Source organism: Sapajus apella, unplaced genomic scaffold (genome assembly GCF_009761245.1).
Source record: "Sapajus apella isolate SASKATOON/1434 unplaced genomic scaffold, GSC_monkey_1.0 scaffold51, whole genome shotgun sequence".
NCBI lineage: Eukaryota > Metazoa > Chordata > Mammalia > Primates > Cebidae > Sapajus > Sapajus apella.
Window position 1 is genome coordinate 10514738 of NW_022436991.1, and position 22438 is coordinate 10537175.

The 22438-nt window shown below is 41.4% G+C and overlaps 1 protein-coding gene across 3 annotated transcripts in view; it reads left to right on the top strand.

The window, feature by feature from the left end:
- PRKCB (protein kinase C beta) overlaps positions 1-22438 on the top strand; it is a 383605-nt gene that overhangs the window by 240044 nt on the left and 121123 nt on the right. For all 3 annotated transcript variants that reach the window (XM_032243353.1, XM_032243352.1, XM_032243351.1), the window contains 2 exons: positions 18728-18884; positions 20115-20249. In XM_032243353.1, coding sequence (XP_032099244.1) covers positions 18728-18884; positions 20115-20249 — 292 coding nt within the window. The remainder of the gene's footprint in view (positions 1-18727; positions 18885-20114; positions 20250-22438) is intronic.

Below are 22438 nucleotides of genomic sequence, written 5' to 3' on the forward strand. Positions count from 1 at the left end.
GCAGCCCTTAGAATAGTGTTTGGCTCATATAGTAAGAGCTCATTCACCGTTAACTATTATTATTTCATCTATTTTCTATCATATTTTGGAATAAAACATTTTGGCTTGCTGAAAAAGAACCAAGAGAACATGTATTTAAAATCAGTAGGCAACAGTGAGTCAGTGAGGATGTTCTGAGAGTAGGAATGACATGATAAGATCTGCATTCTGGGAAGATTAATTTGTCTGAAGCTTATAGGGTGACCTGAAAGGAAGAGACGGGGAGGGGAGGGAAATCTGTCAGGAGGATGATGCAATGGTCTAAGCTGCTTTGTGCAATATGGGAGCCACTAGCCACGTGGGGCTATTTAAATTTAAATTAAGGAGCTGGACATGGTGGCTCACCTGTGTAATCCCAGCACTTTGGGAGGCCAAGGTGGGAGGACTGCTTGAGGCCAGGAGTTTGAGACCAGTCTGAGCAACATAGCGAAAACTTGCCTCTACAAAAAATAAAATTAGCCAAATTTGGTGGCATATGCCTATAGTCCCAGCTACTTGGGAGGCTGAGGTGGAAGGCTCACGTGATCCCAAGATGTTGAGACTAGTGAGCCATGATGGCACCACTGCACTCCAGCCTGGCAACAGAGCAAGATCCTATCTCAAAAAAGTGTATTTAGGCCGGGCGTGGTGGCTCATGCTTGTAATCTCAGCACTTTGGGAGACCAAGGCAGGCGGATCACAAGGTCAAGAGGTTGAGACCATCCTGGCCAACATGGTGAAGCCCTGTCTCTACTAAAAATACAAAAAAATTAGCTGGGCGTGGTGTCGCGCGCCTGTAGTCCCAGCTACTCAGGAGGATGAGGCAGGAGAATTGCTTGAACCTGGGAGGCGGAGGTTGCAGTGGGCCAAGGTCACACCACTGCACTCCAGCCTGGTGCCTGGTGACGGAGTGAAAATACAAAACTCAATTTTTTCAACACAATAGCCACATTTCAAGTATTCAGTGGCCTCATGTGGCTAGTGGTTACTATATTTGACAGCAAACATTTCCATTAGTTTAGAAAGTTCTATTGGACAGTGTAACTGTAATAGATCCACTGCCCAATGCGCGCAGCGGGTCAATACACTAAGACACTGGGTTGCAGCAGAGAAACAGCTTTAATTGAAGGGAGGAGATAGGAGGAAACGTCAAATCCACCTCCCAGAGGAGTCTGGGGCTAGGATTTTTAAGAGTTTTGCAGTGGGCTGAAGTGTGGAGATTGCTGATTGGTGGAAGAGAGCAGGGTGGAGTTACGGGACAGAGGAATAAAGAAGCTGTGTTCTTTTGCTGATTCAATTCCTCTGTTGGGGGAGGGGTCTTTCAACTGGTTGACATCAGCTATACTGCTGGAATTCAGGATCTGCTTAAGCAATTCTTAAACAAAACCCTATGATTCTAATGGCAGAAATCCTATCTACAGGAACGACGAGGTTGCAAATGGTCAGTATCTAGTGCTACCTGACTTTCAGTTGCAAGGAAGTGTGTCAAAGTATAGCCTGATTAATGCTGAATTGTAGCTGTATTTCTGTCCAGAATTCTTGCTACCCTTGTGAGGCTGGCTTCAACAGCACTGGTCAAAAGCAAGGGTTTTCATACCTAAGTGTACATCAGAGTCATCCGGAAGGTGTGCTAAAATGCAGGTTGCTGGGTTCTCTCCTCGATTCAGCAGATCTGGGCAGGGCCTGAGATCATGCATTTCTAATGAGTTCCCAGGTGATGCTGCTAGTCTGGGGCACACCCTTTGAGAACCACTCTCTGCAACAGCACTTCTCAGCCTTGGTGTGAGGGAAAGGGGAGTTGTTTGGAGTATGTTAAAAGCTTTATTTTTATGCCCCAGCTAAGCCCACTTGGGATTTGGGCTTAGCCTCTTTCCATAACACCTCTTTCCAGGATTGGCAGGTTAGGGACACGTTTGTGGGCTTCTGTTTCTTGTGGGTGAGATGTACAGGAGTGCTTTTGTTTTTTCTGGTTAAAAGAGGTGAAAAGTGGGGCTAATTCAGACTATGGAGAGCAGAGGGGTAAATTGTGGAGCAAAAAGGGGGGCGTTATCTACTTCTTCATCCACTCTCTCTGTCACCCTGGAGCTCAGCTTTTGGGGTCTGATGGAGAGAAAGTGGAGACAGAAGCTTTCAGAACTGAGAAGTCAGAACTTGCTGGCTTTGTTCCTCACTCATACCTTGACAACTTTCTCCCTAAGGCAGTGGATGACTCATGTCTAGCTACATGGTCTAGGGGGAGGAGCCTCAGGGTACAAGTGACAGAATTCAATGAAGTACAAAGTGAGAGAAACAGGCACTTCAAACCTCACTGTATTACCTTGCTACAAATGTGCCTTAACTCATTGTTTGAGTTGCAGAAGGAAATGGAGCAGGGCTTGCTCTCAGGGAGCTGGAGTATAGCATCTGCTGGTGGTCAGGGTCCCTGGAATATTCACCTCTGTCTGAGCAGAGTTTGGAATATCAGGCCTCTGAATAGGATGGGGACTGTACTGGAACTCTCCCTATCTCAGCTGTGTACCCCTTTTTAGATGGCCATTGGATTTGTATTTGCATCTCAGTGTAGTTATTCTTCCAGAACACTCCAGCAGTGCTTCTGTGCCTGCTGAAAAATAGCTGCAGCTCTCTCCTGAAGTGGCTCTTCGCGTGGTCCCAACTGCTCTCCTGGGATCCTCGCTGGACCTTCCCACAGTCTGCCAAGTAAAGTTAACACCTGGGCATATCAGGGGGCCTCTAGGACCCTGTTCCAGTGCTGAGCACAGCATCAGTACCGGTTAGCTTACACTTGGGCTATGCCATTTGGAAGTATTTGAAGGGGTGTGTATGTGTGTGTGTGTGTGTGTGTGTGTGTGTGTGTGTGTGTGTGTACAGTGGTGAAGAATGGAGGGATATAGGATGAGGAGGATTCAGCAGGTGTCTTGAGATATGGATAGTTTGGGAAAATTATGATAAAAAGAAAATGGGAAAGATGCCAGTTTCCTTCAAGCTGGTTAAGACCCATTACTTTACTCATCCATCCACTTAACCCACCTATCCATCCATCCATGCGTTCATCTCTTCATCCATCCATCCATCCATCCATCCCATCCATTCATCCATCTGTCTAACCCACCCATCCATCCATCTAATCATGTATGCACTTAGGATAAATGTATCTAGCAGTCTCTCTTTTAGTGCTTTTGTGCGACTGAGGATGTTTGACAATAAAAGAAGGAAACATTCTTCTGCTGGGACCCCTTAGAGCAGATGTTTTCTTCTCCCTTCATCCCTGAACAACAGTAGAAGAAACAGAAAACTTCTCTTCAAATGGTAGCCTTTTTCTCTGACTGTCTGAGGAACACGGTCTATGAATGTGCCTATCTGTTTTTAAAAGTACTTTGAATTCCATGATTCAGTGCTGTGGTTAATGTAGACAGGGTTCTTCTATAAAAGCAGGGAGCCTATTGAAGATATGAGAAAATATGCACTGTTTCTCTGGAGAAGGGAGGTAAACCCGCCTTCCTCAGAGCTGGGAAGACTTTTGTCCCAAGCTTGTGAAAATTAAACCCATCACTTAGCGCTCTTACTGAGCAGATTGCAGGGCTTCTGGCCCTATGCTGCTTGGGTTGTGCAAGAGCTGCCGACAGACAGTTTTGATTGAATGTCCAAATTAAGCTGCCAAGTAGCAGCTCTGCAGCTCCAGGGACTCCATGTTAGTATTTATGTCACATCTTTAGAAATAATCACATTGCAAAGCAGCACCCAGAGCCATGTCTGCAGCCGCTGCAGCGAGGGGGAGGGGGCCGTTGAACATCTCCTGCCTTCGTGCTTCATGCTGTATTTACTCAGCTCCCAGGCAAGGATGGGGCCCCATGGCACGCTATCCTGGTTCCTGTCCCAAGGATGCGAGTGAGGAATTGGTAAACTTCGTCTGTCCTTGTTTTCACTTAACTTGAGGCATAAGGTGATCTCCAAACAAGAAATAAAGCTAACTTCTTGGGTGCCCGACTCCCAAACCATCTGTCCTAGGCATACAGAAAGACCCTCAGGGCCAATCTGAGGGGAACAGATGTTTATGGGGGCAGGTTTACTCTTGTTTTTCCAAGCTGGTCTGAAGAGCTCCTTTTCCTTCTGCATCAAACTCTGAAAACTCTGCTGTGCGTGAGGAAAGTAGCAAGTGTTGCACCCCCAGTGAGATCCACTGGTGACTTTGCCCATGCCAGTGGGGGATGCTGGTTATTAAGAGACTGGGCTTGCGAGAGCTCAAAGGGAGACTAACCCAGATCTTCCCTGTTGAGGGAAATGATCTCTGGACTTGTGGGGTTGTGGTTGTGTGGAGTCAGAGTCAGTGTGTCAGTGTGGAGCAACCCTGGGAATTGTAAGACCCTGAATAACCAGGGAAACCTCTGTAGAAAATAGTTGACACTCAACTGCGTTTCAGGGTTCATGCAACCTCCAAGATTCAAAGTTTCTGGATCCCAGGAGGAGGACTCAGTTACTGAGCATAAAAGTTGCATGGTTTTGGCAGTGATGCAAAACTCTCAGAACTCTGAATATCAGCTGAACTGAACTTGGGGCATCCACGTTGTGTCCAGTTCCAGTTTGTTAAGAATTAGGTGCACAAGACCAGCCCCCCTTTTCCACAATGATTTCTTTCTCTCAGATTTAGAGTAACATTTTTTTTCTAACTAAAAATGTAATTCATGCTCAATTGAGACCATATATTGAATGCCTCCTTCTTCCAAATTCCCATTGAAGTGACGAAGAGATTAAAAATGGAAAATATTGTTCAGGGTGACAAACCAGAAAAGTGGTATCAATCAGATGCCAGAATCTTTGAGGAATTTTTCTAAGATACAATTCAGACGATCCAAGCTGATTTCATGTCCTCTATTCCAACATCTAAGCCTCTTATGCAATACTTTTAAAAAATGTAATTGCGTTGATTGATACTTTCCAAACAATGTTAAATTACAATGGTGATGGGAGGCATTCTTAATTCGACTGTGGCCTTAATAGATATACCTCTAGAGTTTTACCGGTAAACAGGATGAAGGCTGTTGGTATATTTATGACATCAAGAAAAGCATTCATTTATTTCTATTTTTCTTTTCTTTTTTTTTTTTGAGACAGAGTGTCGCTCTGTTGCCCAGGCTGGAGTGCAATGGTGCAATCTCAGCTCACTGCAACCTTCACCTCCCAGGTTCAAGTGATTCTCCTCCCTCAGCTTCCTGAGTAGCTGAGATTACAGGCGCGCACCACTATGCCGCTAACTTTTGTATTTTTAGTAGAGATGGGGTTTCACCATGGTGGTCATGCTGATCTCAAATTCCTGACCTCGTGATTCACCCGCCTTGGCATCCCAAAGTGCTGGAATTACAGGCGTGAGCCACTGTGCCTGACCTTATTTCTATTTTTCTAAGTATTAAAAGGACAAACGGTTATTGAATTTTGTCAGTTGACTTTTTCGTTATTTTTGAGATAATTATATAGTTTTTCCTCTTTGACCTAGTTTAATAGTGAATCATATTATTAATAGATTTTCTAAAATTATGAAAGATTTTTATTTGAAGAGTGTGTGATTGGTTTCCAGCTTTTGAAAGATCACTTCGGTGGGGGAGTCAAGGAAGGGCTGAGTAGAAGACTGGAGAAGGATCTTAATTTCACCAGGAGAGGAAAAGTGAGTGCCCAAGCAGCAATCATATGAGCAGCTGCTGTTTATGAATCACTCATCACCTGCTCGGCACAATACCAGGCTTCAAATATAACTTAATAATCACAGTAATTCTATGGCACACTTACTATTGTTCAGATGGTAGCGGTATGAATAGTAGAGAAGGACTCAGGTACACAAAATGAGAAAGAGGCAGATCAAACAGCACGTGATTGTAGATTGCACCAAAGGGAGGAGACAGAGTGATTCCCAGATTCTTACTTGGGCAGTTGGATGGATGGTTAAACCATCACTAAGACTGATATTGAAAGACAGAGGGGAGACATGGTGGTGGTGAGGGGTGGGGAGCAGGAGGAGAATGAGTGTCGATGGACATGTTGAATTTGGTTTACCTATGGGACATCCAGTACAAGGGCAGTCATACATACAGTCGTACAGCTCAGTAAAGAGGTGTGGGTAGGAGTTGTCAGTATTTAGGTAGAAGTCAAATCATAAGAGTAGTGCCCTTGGGAAAATGTAGAAACTAACAAACAAACTTCTGAATAATCCATGGTTTAGTTCAAAGAGGAAGTCTCAAGGGAAATGAGAACATATTTTGAACTAAAAGAAAATAAAAGCATAACACATTATTCTTTGTGGAATCTATATTAAAAAGTGCTTAAGATGAAATTTATATTGGTAAATTCCACCAAACACTTAAAGATGAAATAATACTGATTCTCCTAAAGAGTAGATGAGAAGGGAAGATGGAACGTTTTTCAACCGATTTTATGAGGCTAGCATTACCCTCAAACCAAAATCAGATAAAAATAGTGTGAGAAAACCACAGGCAAATATCGCAAATATTTTCTTCCTATTTGTAGTTTGTCTTTTGCAGAACAAATGTTTTTAAACTATAATAAAGTAGAATTTATCATTTTTTCCTTTTATAGGTCATGTTTTAGTGTCATATATAAGAACTCTTTGTAAAAATAAATATAAAGATCTTCAGTGACATATTAGCAAATGAAATCCAGCAATATATAAATGAAAAAATGCACTCCAACCAAATGAGTTTTATCCTGAGAATGCAAGGCTGGCTTGATAATTTAAAAAAATCAAGCAATGTAATTTACCATATTAATAAGCTAAAAAAAAAATGAACATATCAGTTGATGCAGAAAATATTGGGCAAAATTCAATATTCATTTATGATGAAAGTTCTCAGCACACTAGATATAGAAGGGAACTTTCCTGACCCAATAAGAAGTATCTACCAAAAACCTGTAACATACTTAATGCTGAAAGACTACATGCTTTCCCATTAAGCTATGAAATAAAACTAGGATGTTCACTCTCCCCAGCCCTATTCAACATCATATTAGAAGAGCTAACCAGTACAATAAGACAATAAAAATTTTTTAAGGCATATGGGGCTGGGCACAGAGGCTCATGCCTGTAATCCCAGCACTTTGGGAGGCTGAGGTGTGTGGATCATTTGAAGTCAGGAGTTTGAAACCTGTCCAGCCAACATGGTGAAACCCCACATCTACTAAAAATGCGAAGATTAGCCAGGCATGGTGGCAGGTGCTTGTAGTCTCAGCTACTTGGGAGGCTGAGGCAGGAGAATTGCTTGAACCTGGGAGGTGGAGGTTGCAGTGAGCTGAGATTGCATACTGCAGTCCAGCCGGGGTGACAGAGTGAAACTTTATTTCAAAAAATAATTATAAAATAAAAAATAAAAGACATATGAAATGGAAAGGAAAACAACAAAACTGTTTCTATACACAGAAAATATTATTGTTTATATAGAAAATTCACAAGAATCTACCAAGAAATTTCTAGAAATGAGTGAGTTTAGCTAGGTTGCAGCGTATAAGGTCAACACACAAAAATCAATTGTGTTTCTATATATTAACAACTAGAAATCAAAATTTTAAAAACTACTTACAGTAGCTCCAAAACAAAGGAAATATTTAGGTATAAATCTAACGGCACATGTCTAGAATCGATATGCTAAAAATTCCAAAACACTGAAAGAAATCAAAGAATACCTAAACAAATGAAGAGATAAATCATGTACGTGAATTGGAAGGCTCAGACCAGTTAAGATAGCAAGTGTTACAGACTGATTTATAGGCAAATCCTAGCAGGATTTTTTGTAGATTTGGACACAGTGATTCTAAAACTTATATAGAAGGGCAGTGAGTCCAAAATGGCCAAAACAATTCTTAAGATGAAGAATAAAGTTGAAAGGATTACAGTACCCAATTTTAAGACTTACTATATAAAGCTTCAGTAATCAAATGTAATATTGGTGACAGGATAGATACATAAACCAATGGAACAGAATAGAGAATTCAGAAATAGACCCACACAAATACAGCCTATTGATTTTCAACAAAAGTGCAAAAACAATGAAATGGAAAAAGGATAGTCTTTCAACAAATGTTGCTGGAATGATTAGACATTCATATGAAAACAAATTGAACCTTGACCTCCATCTCACACCTTTTAAAAGAATTAACTCAAAATAGGTCACAGAGGAAAATATAAAGGTATAAAATTTCAGAAAACACAGGAGAAAATCTTTATGACCTGTAGTTATACAAAGAATTCTTAGGCATGACACTTAAAAACACGACCCATAAAATAAAAAAGAAGTGATAGATTGTACTTTATTAAAGTTTAAATCTTTTGTTTTGCAAAAGACAAACTATAAACTGGAAGAAGATATTTGCAAATCACATATCTGACAAAGGACTTGTATCCAACTCATTATATTGGAACTCTTAGACTCATTTGTATGGAGACAACGTTACTTAAAATGTAATCTAAAAACCTGAACAAACACTTTACCAAAGATAATACAAGGATGACCAATACATTCATAGAAAGATATTCAATATCACTAGAAATTGGGGAAATGCAAATTAAAACCACAATGAGACACCATTACACACTTACTAGAATGGCTAAAATAATGATGGGAATGAAATAAATAGTGTCGATATGGTGTGCTAGTGAGTATGCAGAACAAAAGGAACTCTAATTCATCACCGTGGGAATGCAAAATGGTACAGCCACTCTGGGAAAGTGTGGCAGTTTCTTTTCTTTTCTTTTTTGAGATGGAGCCTTGCTCTGTCACCCAGGCTGGAGTGCAGTGGCTCAATCTTGGCTCACTGCAACCTCCACCTCTTGGGTTCAAGCAATTCTCCTGCCTCAGCCTCCCGAGTAGCTGGGACTACAGGCACGTGCCACCATGCCTGGCTAATTTTTGTATTTTTAGTGGAGATGGTGTTTCACTGTATTGGCCAGGATGGTTTCGATCTCCTGACCTCATGATTCTCCCACCTTGGCCTCCCAAAGTGCTGGGATTACAGGTGTGAGCCACTGCGCCTGGCCGGCAGTTTCTTATAAAGCCAAACAAACTTTTACATATAACTGATTGATCCCACTCCTAGTTATTTATCTTTAAGAAATGAAACTTTATGCTCACACAAGAACTTGTATTTATATCATCTGTATTTGTAATCACTAAAAATTGAAAACCACTCAAATATTCTTTAACAGGCCAATAGATAAACCTTGCCATACATAAAATATTACTCTGCAATAAAAAAGAATTAACTATTTATACACACAACAACGTGGATGACCCTCAAAGGCCTTTGCTGAGAAAGAGAAACCAGTCTCAAAAGGTTTTCTTATTGTATGATTCCATTTAGGTATTATTCTTGAAAAGATAATACTGTAGTGATGAGAAACAGATTGGTGGTTGCCAAGGGCTGAGAATGAGACGAGGATGTGACTATAGAGGAGAAGTAAGAGGAATTTTTCCAGGGTGATAGAACTGTTCTGCATTCTGATTGTGCAATAATTGCATGAATCTATACATGCATTAAAATGTATAAATTTTTGCACAAGACTGTGCACCAAAAAGTCAATTTTACTGCATGTAAACAAATAAATGCTATAAGCAGAAAATAAACTAATAAAAGACACATGGACACACAGAGTAAGAAAGACAGAGAAGAAGGCAGTAGTCCAAGGTGAAGAGGGAACTGAGTAAGAGGAAAGCAGATGCTAGAAGCATCATATTATGATACTAAAAAGTAATCTAAAACAGTAGACTAAATCAAAGTGCATAGAAGCAGTAGATAGAGGGGTGCCTACTGCGGATAATCTAATATATACGTTATAAAAATATATAATATCAAAGATTAATTTATATATATAAAAATATACAATATCAAAGATCAATGGATGAGTGAGATGGAGGTAGGAATCAGATGGAAGCCTCAAGAATTGAAATCTTGAAATTGCTTCCATAAGGAATGGGAAATTAACTAGGGACACCCAAAAGGGTTGACAAGCCATGTGTGGAACCTTGCTGTGGTTGGAATCATGGGTGAATAGTGGCATGAAGGCCCCAGTGTGACGCTTTCCCCTAGTAAGTAATATGGAAACAAGCCTAAGGAGTGCTACCAATGGGGATGTCAGGGGAAAGGGTCAAATAAATAAATATCATCACTAAAAAAATGACAGCTGTAGAGGACAAATGGCACTTACCCGTGGGTAAATGGGTATCAGATATTCCTAGAGAAAAGCCCAGAGCAAATGGAAAAGCACCTACACTGTATTCAAAGTAGAGTTCAAGACAAATATGTAAGTAAAGTCTGGGGATAAAAAGTAATCGTGAACCTAAGATCAAAATGCATAAAGCAAAAACTAGAAATGAAAGGAGAAATTTACAGAAATACCATAATAGAAGGGCCAGTCTTTGACACATAAAAGAGTGTAAGAAAACGGATATAGATAACTTAAATAATATAATGAGTGAATATAAAATACCTCTCTATCTAGAATGCTGAACGCTTCAATAAGAGAATTTGCTTTTTTCTTTAGTATTCGCAAAACTGGTGATATATTAACTTGCTAAGGAAACCTCTTTAAATTCCCTCCAAAATGCCCCTAGAAAATGCTTAGCCCACATTTTCCAATAAAAATAAAACAGAACTAGAAATTAATGACAAAAACATATAATATCAAAGATCAATGGCTGAGTGGGATGGAAGTAGGAATCAGATGGGAGCCTCAAGAATTAAAATCTTGAAATTGCTTCTATAAGGAATGGGAAATTAACTAGGGATTTCCAATAGGGTTGACAAGCCATGTGCAGGACCTTGCTGTGGTTGGAATCATGGGTGTATAGTGGCATGAAGGCCCCATGTGTGACACTTTCCCCTAGGGACACTCTCTAGAGCAAATTTCACTCATGGTTGAGGGTATCCACACAGGATGTTGAAGAGACAGGAAGGTAAGGATATTTAAGCCACTGGTCAGAAGTGATTGAATGGCTTTTCCATTTGAGAAGGAGTAGGGAGGAAGTAAAACTGTAGCAGTGCACTGATGGACCAGAGAAAATTCGAGAGTTGAGGAACTGGAGGGTTTGATGAAGTGAAAAAAAAAAAAAAAGAAAGCCAGGTAAAGGGAGCAGAGACATAAAAGGATAAACTATCATCACTCGGGAGTTCAGAGGAGATTCCATTCCAGGTAGAACTCCAAATGCCTGGATCGGAGTAGAGAGGAGGTCATAAGAAAAATGGATGATACAGTTGACTTCACATCATCTATTATTCTCAGACCTCGTCCAAGATTCATTTGTATGAAAATCACATTGGAGGGATACTCATTTAGCCATGGAATTCATCTTGATTGTTACATAATTTGGTCTAAATCCTCTGAAAGGAGAAAGGAACTCAACATTTGTTGAGCCTCTGCCATGTGCCTTACATTTCACTTTGACATTATTATCCCCTGTGACTAGGGCAGTCATATAATTTATTGTTAAAATTTGGACTCTGAAGGGCGAGAGGACAACAGTTCTAAATTGAGATTGTCTTGGGCCAACTGGGATGGATGGTCACCCTCACTGTTATCCAAGAGCCCATTTGCGCTGTCTATAGGTTTGTGAGAATTTGGGGGTGGGGAGACCAAGGCCCAGAGAAGTCATTTGAGTAAGATCACCCAGTTAGTGAGCTTTCCAGCAGAGGTAGGACTGACAACTGTGTCTGCCTAACTCCGAAGTCCAGCCATTGCTAACTTAGTTCCTGATTCACCACATTAGCTATCCACCATTGTTTCACTAGCTGTGGCTTGACAGGATCTCTTCTTGACAGACACTGTGACAGTCCCAGCTGGAAGTCTGTCTCAACACAGATAATTAGATGTGTGATAACTGTACCACTGTGAGCAGTGACAGGAAGCCAGCTGTTCTAGGAGCCTTTGGGACCACGATGTGCTCGGGACAACTTCGATGCTGGTTGTGGGCTGCCCAAAGGCCCCATGTTTGCTGGCTTTGTAATCAGAGCCCGTCAGGTGAAGATTATGCAGTATGGCCAGTTACAGAAGCTGGGAGGGGATTCTGAGGGATTCCAGGGCTCATAAAAGCCACAGCATCAGAGAACTTTGGGGGGGTCAGAAACCCCCAGGGTTAGAAGAACTTACAAGTAAACAGGAATTGTCACAAATCTAGATTGTAGAGCAAAGGGCTAAAGACGCTTCCAGCTGAGGATGGTATGGCAGGGCAGGGGGGTTAAGCAAAGGACCAGGTAAATTGTCAGCCACCAATAGATGACTGGATCAGGAGAGGGGCAGGGCACGGCAGTGAAAATAGGTTGATGGCTCTGAAATGATTCACCTGTTTAGTGTCTCTCTCCAACCCCAGTGAGGGCATGTGCTGCTGAGGGTGTCCAGCTGACCTCAGTGAGGTTATCCTGGGTCTGTGTGTTACCACAGAGCTCATTTTCTGGGTTCTATGATACAAACCAAAAGTTTTAAAGCATCACCCTGCAGATCCAATTGCTCTATAAATAAAGTCTTTGGGGGGACAGGATGGGGTCTCTGAAAGCCAGGGCACTAAATAGATGCTTAGAAACTGTCAAAGCACAACTGGTTTGTAAATTGCTTTAATAACACAATTAATACAAGAATACATTCTCTTTGTCAGAAATTTAAACTGTGATGGATAAAGCTAAAATATTTACTCATAATCCTCAAATCAGATTCCTATACCTGTTCCTCAGAGGTGGCCATTATTTGAAATCAATTTTGGGTATATCTTTTCAGACTCTTTTCTATATATTCACATTCATATATAACCTTGTAGAAAATGCATTTTACTGTTCCTTTCTTTTAAAGATTTGGAGAGCCTTTAACAATTTTTTATTCTGATATAATCTCGAAATGACAGAAAATTGGCAATAATAGTAAAAGAAACTTCTATATACTCTTTACCGGATTTACTAATTGTTTATATATTGCCCCATTTGGTTTAGCATTTTCTCTACTAATATATTTTTAGGTATGTGCACAGTTTTTTTTTTCCTGATCTACCTGAAAGTAAGTTGGGGTCATGGTTTCCACTTATCTCAAAATATTTCAGTTTGCATTTCCCAGGAACAAGAATATTCTTAGTACATTTATTTAAATGAGGAAATGCAACGTTGACCCAGTGCTATTATCTGAGAGTTCAGCTCCAGATTTCACTAATTGAACCACTAATGCCTTCACACCTTTTTCTTAAATGAAGGGGTATCATATTGCCCTCGTCTTTTTTCAGCATTGCTTCATCTTGCTTTTTTCAACACGTTTCTGCATATAGATAGCCCAATGTTATCGGCATGGACAAAGTACGCCCTGTAAAAATGCGCCGTGAATTATCTACTGCTTTTCCCATTGATGGGCACTCAGGTTTCTTCCTGCTTTTATCATTGCACACACCCTTAGGCCGAATGATAGTGGGTGCTACTTTGGATTAATGTTCTTTTTTTTTTCTTAATAAATCCTTAATTGGAATGAATTACTGTTTTGAGGACACACAGTGAGGACAAAGCAAGACTCACAATATTGAGGAAAGTTCCTTCAAGAGGAATTAATAAAGAGATGCTCCTGATTCTCACAATATGTGATCAGGGTATGAAAGCAGCACCATTATTCCGAGTTTCCCAAAAGATAATTGTATCTTCTTAGAAAGAAAAAAATTAAGGAAGTTCTTGGTGAAGAACAATTATTAGGAAAATAGTTAACATGCATGCCCTCTTTTTACGGATTCGATGCTGTCTTAGGGAACTTGGACCAGGATGCAGAAACAGGCCTCACTTGCTCTGAAAACCCTTAGTTGGAAATAGCCAGACCTCAGTCTGCACCAAGGGCCCCATGCCCAAGGCAAGCACTGTTCTCTGGACCAGGACACGCTTCTCCCGTACACTTAGCAAACTTCCACCAGAGGGGACGTTTGCTATTTCTGCTTTGTGTGAAGCATTTGGTACCATCTGGGCTGGCTGGGTTTCAACAAAGATAGTAAAGAAACATTTATCAAGAAAAATCAAAGTCGGTCTCGCCAAGTGTGGTCTAGAGAGATTTGCTTCCGCGATACATATGCGGCTCTCTTGCTGCTGGGAAACACGACTTGACTTTGAGATGCTTCAGGAGGGACAGCCCTTTGGATCTTAGCCTGCAGCTACTGTCAACTGCTCGTAATAGAGTGTTTTAGTAGCCAGAGCTCTTGGAGATGTGGATGCCAGCAGTCTCAGGATCCATTCCACGGCATTCTGTTCCACGGAATGTTTTGGCCCCTTTGGTGGAGAATAAGCTCAAAAGGACAAAAGTAGAAGAAAGGGCCTATGAGGGTGAGGGGAGAGGTGGAGTCATGCCTCAGTGAGGAATGTTTGGCTCTGTGATGCTTAGATGCCCAAGAAAAGGCCATTATTGGCTGTACACAGTGGCTCCCACATGTAATCCCAGCACTTTGGGAGGTCAAATCTGGAGGATTGCTGCTGGCCAGAAGTTTGAGACCAGCCTGGGTAATATAGTGAGACTCCATTTCTACAAAAACTTTTTAAAAGTTAGCTGCGTGTAGAGGCACATGCCTGTAGTCCCAGCTATGCAGGGGACTGAGGTGGTAGCATCGCTTGAGCCCGAGAGATCAAGGCTGCAGTGAGCAGTGATTGCGCCACTGCACTCCAGCAAGACCATGTCTTAAAAAAAAATTTACTCTTAAACCACGAGTCTTGAGATTGACAGTTTCAAAATACAACACCCTTGTCCAGGAATGAGCACTCTATAAAAGCTGTAAATTCCTTAAATTTACAATAGCAGACCTCTTTCCAGCGACTGTCCTTGTAGTGTCAGTTAATAAGACTGGGGCGGAGGAGGGGGAGTAGCCTTGCCAGGGAGAAGAAAGATGAGCTGTTTCCTCTTGCCTCTGTTTTGCCAATCAACCAGACAGACAAGCTTCTGGCTCTTCTGAGTGTCTCTGTCCTCTGTGTATGCAGCTCACTGTGTGATAGATGTGTCACTCCAAGATCCCAGCCTAGAAAGGATATATAAATAATAGTACATGTTATTTTCCTTGGAAGTCTCGAGAAATGAAAGTAACAGTTAGGGATTATATTCTATGCGGAAAATGCATGAGTATTTTGAGAAATTATTATTCTCCAGAACAAGGTTACTTAATGTCTGTCTTATAGACTGGCAGCATCAGCATCACATGGAAACACGTTAGAAAAGCATATGGACAGGTCTCACTGTCAGACTTAGGGAATCAGAATCTATCTGTGAGGGTGGGTGCCATAGATCTGTGTTTCATGAGCCCTCTGAGTAGTTTTTATGCACACTAAGGTTTAAGAAGCTCTCCTGTGGAAGGGTTCAAGTAAACATCAAATGCATTGTTAAGAAGAAAACCACGGGTGGTTCCCTCTGATGTCAGTCCATTTGGAAATGGTTAAATCTTCATAATAAAAATAGACAAATAGGCAAGGCACGATGGCTCACACCTGTAAACCTAGCACTTTGGGAGGTCAAGGCTGGAGGATCACTCCCATCCAGGAGCTTGAAACCAGCCTGGGCAACATAGAGAGACCCCCACTTCTACAAAAAAATTTTTTTTCAAAAATTAGGTGGGCATGCGTTGGGAAGTACCTGTAATTTCAGCTACTTGGGAGGCTGAGGTGGGAGGATCACTTGAGTCTGGGAGGTTGAGGCTGCAGTGAGACATGATCATGCCACTGCACTCCATCCTGGATGACAGAGTGAGACTGTCACTCACAGACACACATACACAGACACACACACACAACAAATGTGGTGAAAGAGGGCACTGAATATGAATAATAGTGAACTAGCAGTAATATATAGTAGTTAACATTTATTATTTTCTAAGTTCCAGGTTCTGTGCTAAATATGTATATTGTTCATCCACGTTTACTCTTGTAACAACCTATTTTATTGATCAAGCAATTGAGGTTCAAATGTCAGAAGTAACTGCTTGTTAAGATGCAGACCCTGGCATCTTGTAGCCCTGTATCCATGACACTATATGGCCTGTCTTCGGGACAAGATTCACATTTTATTTCGTCCCCTGTATCCCCAGGGCCTAGCAGAATGCTTAGCACTTAGTAGGGACTTGCTTGTTGAACTTAATTCATCAAGGCCCAAATCTTGCTTTTGCTGTAAGAATGAGATGCAGCTTGCGAGCTGAGATGGAAGATGAATTCAGCCTGTGGAAATACAGAAGACGTTGCCAACATTGCTGGAGTGCCGGAAAAAATGTCAGCACAGAATAAGTTACAACTCGCATCCTGGTAGCCAGTTCAGTGCTTCTCCCATCTCATTTATTTGGTCTCAACCCCTTACTAGCTGTATGGTTTTGGGCAAGTCAGTCTTATTTTTTTTTTCCAGCAATGGTCAGCTGTTTGAGTGTGGGAAAAGGACAGAGTGAGAAAGGATAGACATTTGAATTTAAGTAGGGCAGGGGTATTGTGCGATAAGTAAAATAGAAAGGAAGAGGGGCAAGGGAGTTGAGGGTCTTTCCAAGGGAGCAGTTAAAATGCATCATAAAATCTAATCTGGGGATGAATGGAGTAAAAGCAAGAGGGAATAGGGAGGTTTAGAGAATGTGTTGGGTACAAGGGACTGATTGGTAGAGAATGGTCTGATGAATAGGGGAAGAGTTATTGCACAGAATAATGGAGCTAATGAACTGGAAAAATAGAAATTGGTGTAAGATAGTAGGGTACTTGAAACTGAGATTGAGAAAGTGGTGTAATTCCTGGGATAATAGGCTCCAGAGCATGACCATGGGAGATGACTGTGATTGGTGGTGAGCAAAGGTTGCAGGAAGTGAGGGGGTGCTTTACCTCCTACTTTCCCATATTCTTTCTTCTAATCTGTTTTTCTTGTCATCTTGAATTTACAAAATTTCTGGTTTTATTTATGCTGTGGATACTTTTCCAGTCTTTTCCCTATGGGCTGTCTGGGTGCGGGTTATGGATGATACATGGATAATAGGTACATCTTGGTTTAGAGGGTAACTCTTTATTTCTTGCTGCACTTATGGAACACAAGAAAAAAAGTGTTGAATAATGGCTGTGGTAATGGGTATCTTTGTCTTATTCCTGTCTTTAATGGAATTGCATTTATCATGAACCATTGTGCTGTTATTTCAGATAGCCTTTATCCTGTAAAAAGAGTTCTCTACTATTTCTAGATAACTGCAATGGTCTTATGGTTTTCTTCTTTAATCTATAAATATAATGAATATATCGAAAATAGATTTCTCGAGGTTGAACCATCTTTGCATTCTTCATAGGAGTCATTATGTATTCACCTTTTAGCAGATAGTTAAAGTCAATTGGATTCAATATATTACTGTGGATTGTTCTATTGTAAGTGAGATGATTGACATTGTATCCTTAAGAGCTGTACAACTCTCATTTTCTAGTCTACTTCTACTGACTACCTGCATTACTGGTTTCGGAATTGATTCCTAATTAGTTGCTTCCTGTTTCTCCAGGCTGATGATTTAGTCTCCCTCATCCTTTCTACGGCCAGTTGCATCTTCACTGCTGATTCCCTGCCTCCTTTTCTCCTCTAAGTTCATCTTATAGCCTCCTTTACCTGGGTGTTCTGGACTGAGGGTGGAGCCTAGCTGTAATGCTACCAACATTTTTCCAGCCTTTTCTCTATGGGCTGTCTGGGTGCTGGTTATGGGTGATACATGGATAATAGGTGCACCTTGGTTTAGAGAGTAATTCTTCCTTTCTTTTCTAGCTTTTTCTTTTTGAGTGGAAGTAAAATTAGCATCACATGAAATTAACCATTAACCGTTTTTAAATGTACAATTCAGTGACATTTATTGAATATTCACAGTGTTAGACAACCATCATCTCTATCTAGTTTTCAGAACTTTTCATCACCTCTAAAAGAGACCTTGTACTCATTAAGCAGTAACTTCCCATTCCCTTTCCCTCCAGCCTCTGACAACTATTAATAGTAGTCTACTTTCTGTCTATGGATTTACCTGTTTTGGATGTTTCATGTAAATAGAATCATGCAATATGTGACCTTTTGTGTTGGTGTACACAAATTTTCATAGCAGCACTATTTGCAACAGCCAAAAAGTGGGAACAGCCCAACTGTGGATCAACTGTTGAATGGGTAAACAAAATGTGGACTATCTATACGATGGAATATTATTCAGTCATGCAAAAAAAAAAAAAAAATGAAGTGCTGATACATGCTTTAGTGTGGTGAACTTTGAAAACATTACGCTAAATGAAAGAAGCCAGCCTTTGCTGTGGGCTTTGTGGAAAACAAGCTTAGAAAACTTACAGTTAAACTTGGTATGGGAAGAGCAGTGTGAAAGTCAGAAATCCCCTTTTCTTTTTCTTTATTATTATTGTTATTATTATTTTTAGAGACAGGGTTTTACCATGTTGGCCAGGCTGGTCTTGAACTTCTGACCTCGTGACCCACCCGCCTCTGCCTCCCAAAGTGCTGGGATTACAGGTGTGAGCCACCGCACCCAGCCAGAAATCCACTTTTAACCAATAGAGTTGACATCTTATCAGCTTATCTCATTTTGTATGCTGCTTCAGCTATGGATGTTAATAAAATTAAATTTCTCACTAAACAAGTGTGATGCCAAAGAACCTTTCACAAGTTCTGCAGCCATCACTGCTTGGTGCTTAAACATGTTAGACAGTATTAATATTCAAATTGCTTTTTCTTTTTCAGTAAGAGACGCTAAAAACCTTGTACCTATGGACCCCAATGGCTTGTCAGATCCCTACGTAAAACTGAAACTGATTCCTGATCCTAAAAGTGAGAGCAAACAGAAGACCAAAACCATCAAATGCTCCCTCAACCCCGAGTGGAATGAGACATTTAGATTGTAAGTAGAAATAACTGCAGTGAGCATGGGTGGTGAAGGTTGGGTTATGAGCCACTTGAGATCAGGGAGTTCCTCCTCCCTTAGCTTCAGTTTCCTTCCTTCCCTACCTCCCTCCTTCTCTGTCTTCTCCCTCCCTCCTTCCTCTCTTTCCCTCCCTTCTCTTCCATCTGCATTTTTGTATTATGAGCCAAGAAAAAATTAGAGCTATTTTTTTTAATAGAGATGAGAAAGCCTGTGGTGTGGGGGAGTGGGCAGGATAGGAAATGGTGTGATGTGTTGCTAAGGGAAGGCAAGTGGTGGGAGAAATGAAGGGACTCAGAAAACAGGGGGACATAACCTCTGGGGTGTGGTGACAGCCTCTCTAGAGCTGGGTTTGTGGATGATGCTTGGCCTGCAGCCTGCTGGGACATCTCCACCAGCCTCCCTTGAGGGTCTCCCCTGGGCAGGGCTCCAGGAATCTGGGGGTCTCTTTCTCATACATCTAGGCATCAGGAGTTAGTTATAACAGCCAATTCACTGAGCATATATGATGTATAACAAACACTGGATTAAGCGATCTGACTTCATCAGCTCTTTTTATTCCCAATGTAGCAATAGGGCTTATAGAGGCTAAGAAATATGCCCGAAGTCCCATATTCTTCGGGGTGGAGTGGGATTCAGCTTCAGGCAGTCTGACGTTAGAGGTCATACTTTTTTAAGCCACCAGCTAGAAGCACAGTTCCTTGTGATTGCCCTGTCTCCTCTTCCCTCTCTCAGGGCAAAACTGGGCCCCTTCTCAGTCTCAATCAAGGACATGTCTCAGGGCAGACAGTTTCCCCAGAGAGACACCAGGATTTTTCTCCATACATTTCCTCAGTCTCATCTCAACCCTCGTGTGCAGATATATACACACATATACACCCAATTATGCAATTGATATCCCTATTATAGACAGTAGGAATTCCTGAATACCCTGAACTCTATTAAGACATAAGATATCAAAAGTAGTTAGAACTGTTCTTGTCATAGCCAGTCTAGGGCTTCCTGCCTGTTTAAGCCACAGCCTGTCAAAAGGAAAAAGCTCTCACTCCCTGGAGAGCTGGCCTGGGATGGAAACTGAATATGTTTCTTCCAGCAGCTTGTAATCTTTAAAGATTTCTACTTCCAGGTCTTGTCCTCTCGTACATTTCTTCTGCTTGAGAAATTACTACAACCTCCACTGACGTCTTTTTTTTTTTTTTCTTTATGCAGTCAGCTGAAAGAATCGGACAAAGACAGAAGACTGTCAGTAGAGATTTGGGATTGGGATTTGACCAGCAGGAATGACTTCATGGGATCTTTGTCCTTTGGGATTTCTGAACTGCAGAAAGCCAGTGTTGATGGCTGGTAAGTAAGATTTTGTTTTGAAAGCTACCATACAGCTTACACCATCAAACACAGGGTCAAGTATGTTTTCCTTTTTCTCCAAAAATTGGAATACTAAAGCAAAGTCTCAAAGTCATGTCTGGTTGATTGGATCTGCCTCGCACATATATTTTATTTGGTCCTTGTACTAAAAACAAAAAAGAAAGATGCCAGGCGTGGTGGCTCACACCTGTAATCCCAGTACTCTGGGAGGCCGAGGCAGGTGTATCGCTTGAGCTCAGGAGTTTAAGACCAGCCTGGGCAACATGGTGAATCCCCATCTCTACCAAAACCATGAGAAATTAGCTGGGCACGGTGGTGTATGCCTGTAGTCCCAGCTACTCAGGAGGCTGCGATGGGAGGATCGCTTGAACCTGGGAGGTAGAGGTTGCAGTGAGTAAGGTGGTCAGAGATTGAGCCACTGCACTCCAGCCTGGGTGACAAAGTGAGATAAAAGAGATAGAAAGAAAAGAAAGAAAAAGAAAGAAAGAAAGAGCGAGAGAGAAAGGAAGGAAGGAAAGAAAGAAGAAGAAAAGAAAGCAAGTGGGAAGGAAGGGAGGGAGGGAAGGAGGGAGGAAGGGACAGAGGGCATTAGTTCCAGTATTTTAAAAATCTGGGGCTAGAAGACAACAATTGAGAACAGTTGAATAGTTAATGCCCCCTTTAGACAGGACATGGATTTTCTACTTGTCACCGTCCTCACCACTCCCTATTTCATTACACCTGCCCCACTTTGCTAAACTATATGATGTGACTGTAACTGCCCAATGGCTTCTTTGTGCCTGTTGCCCAGGCAGAACCAATTTATCAAGACAGGAGAATTGCAATAGGGAAAGAGTTTTACACACCTAGAGCCAGCTAAATGGGAGAACAGAGTTTTACTATGACTCAAATCAGCCTCCCTGAAAATTTGAAAGCTATGGTTTTTCAAAGATAGTTTGGCAAGGAGTGGAGTGGCTGGGAGAATGGGTGCCACTGATTGGTTGGGGATGCAGTAATAGGGGTGTGAAAAGTGGTCCTATTGGGCTGAGCCCACTTCTGGGTGGGGCCACAGGACTGGTTGGCAGGTCCAGGTGGGGCAGTCTGGTAATGAGAAAGGCAAAAGCCTGAAAAGACATCTCAAAAGGCCAATCTCAGGTTCTACAATGGTGATGTTATCTGCAGGAGGAATTGGGGAAGTTGGAAATATTGTGACCTCTGGAATAAAGGCTAATAATAATCTGTGTCTGTATCTTGGCAGAATTTAGGCTCCTTTCATTCTTCTAATTTAATGGTCTTTCATTAGTTTTACAGAGGCAGTTTAGTTTTGGGGAAGGCCTGTTATCATTTAAAATATACAGTAAATTTCCTTCAAAGTTAGGTTGGTGGCCTGGTCTGGGTGGAGCCACTGGTTTTCAGAAATGCAATAAACCTGAAGAGACATCTCAAAAGGCCAATCTTAGGCTCTACAACAGTGATGTTATCTGCAGGAGTAATTGGGGGAATTGCAAATCTTGTGACCTCCAGAATAATGGTTGGTAATCCTTTATGTCTGCACCTTAGCAGAATTCAGGCTCCTCTCATCCTCCTAACCTGGTGGTCTTTCATTAGCTTTATAAAAGTGTCTTAGTTTTGGGCAAGGGCTATTATCATTTAAAATATACACTAAATTTGTCCGAAGTTAACTTGGCCCAAGCCCAGGAATGAGTAAAGGCAGTTCGGAGATTAAAGGCAAGATGGGGGTTGGTTAGATCAGATCTCTTTCACTGCTATTATTTTCTCACTGTTATAATTTTTGCGAAGACAGTTTCATGACTGGCTCCATGCACACTAAAGTGGCTTGTACAGTTCACTCAAAAGATATGAGCAACTCAGTGTCAGATTATGCCTGAGAAGCTGCCACTTCCTTGGGAGTCCTTAGCAAGGCTGGCTACAGATCATAGACGAAATGGGGTGTTGTTTTCATAGTCAGCTGCAATGTCTCCTTCATCCTGAAGTTTTTATTTTGCTCCCTTCCTGTGGCTATATATATTATCCTCCAATATTACCAATAAAGAGGCTGGGTAAGCCCCCTTGGCAACCGTTTCACAGTTAACTGAGTCAAAGAGTCAGAAGAAATAGCTCAACCTGGCACTATAACTTTGGGAGAAGTGGCAATGGGGCTGCTATTATTTCTTTCAGATAAATTGTCT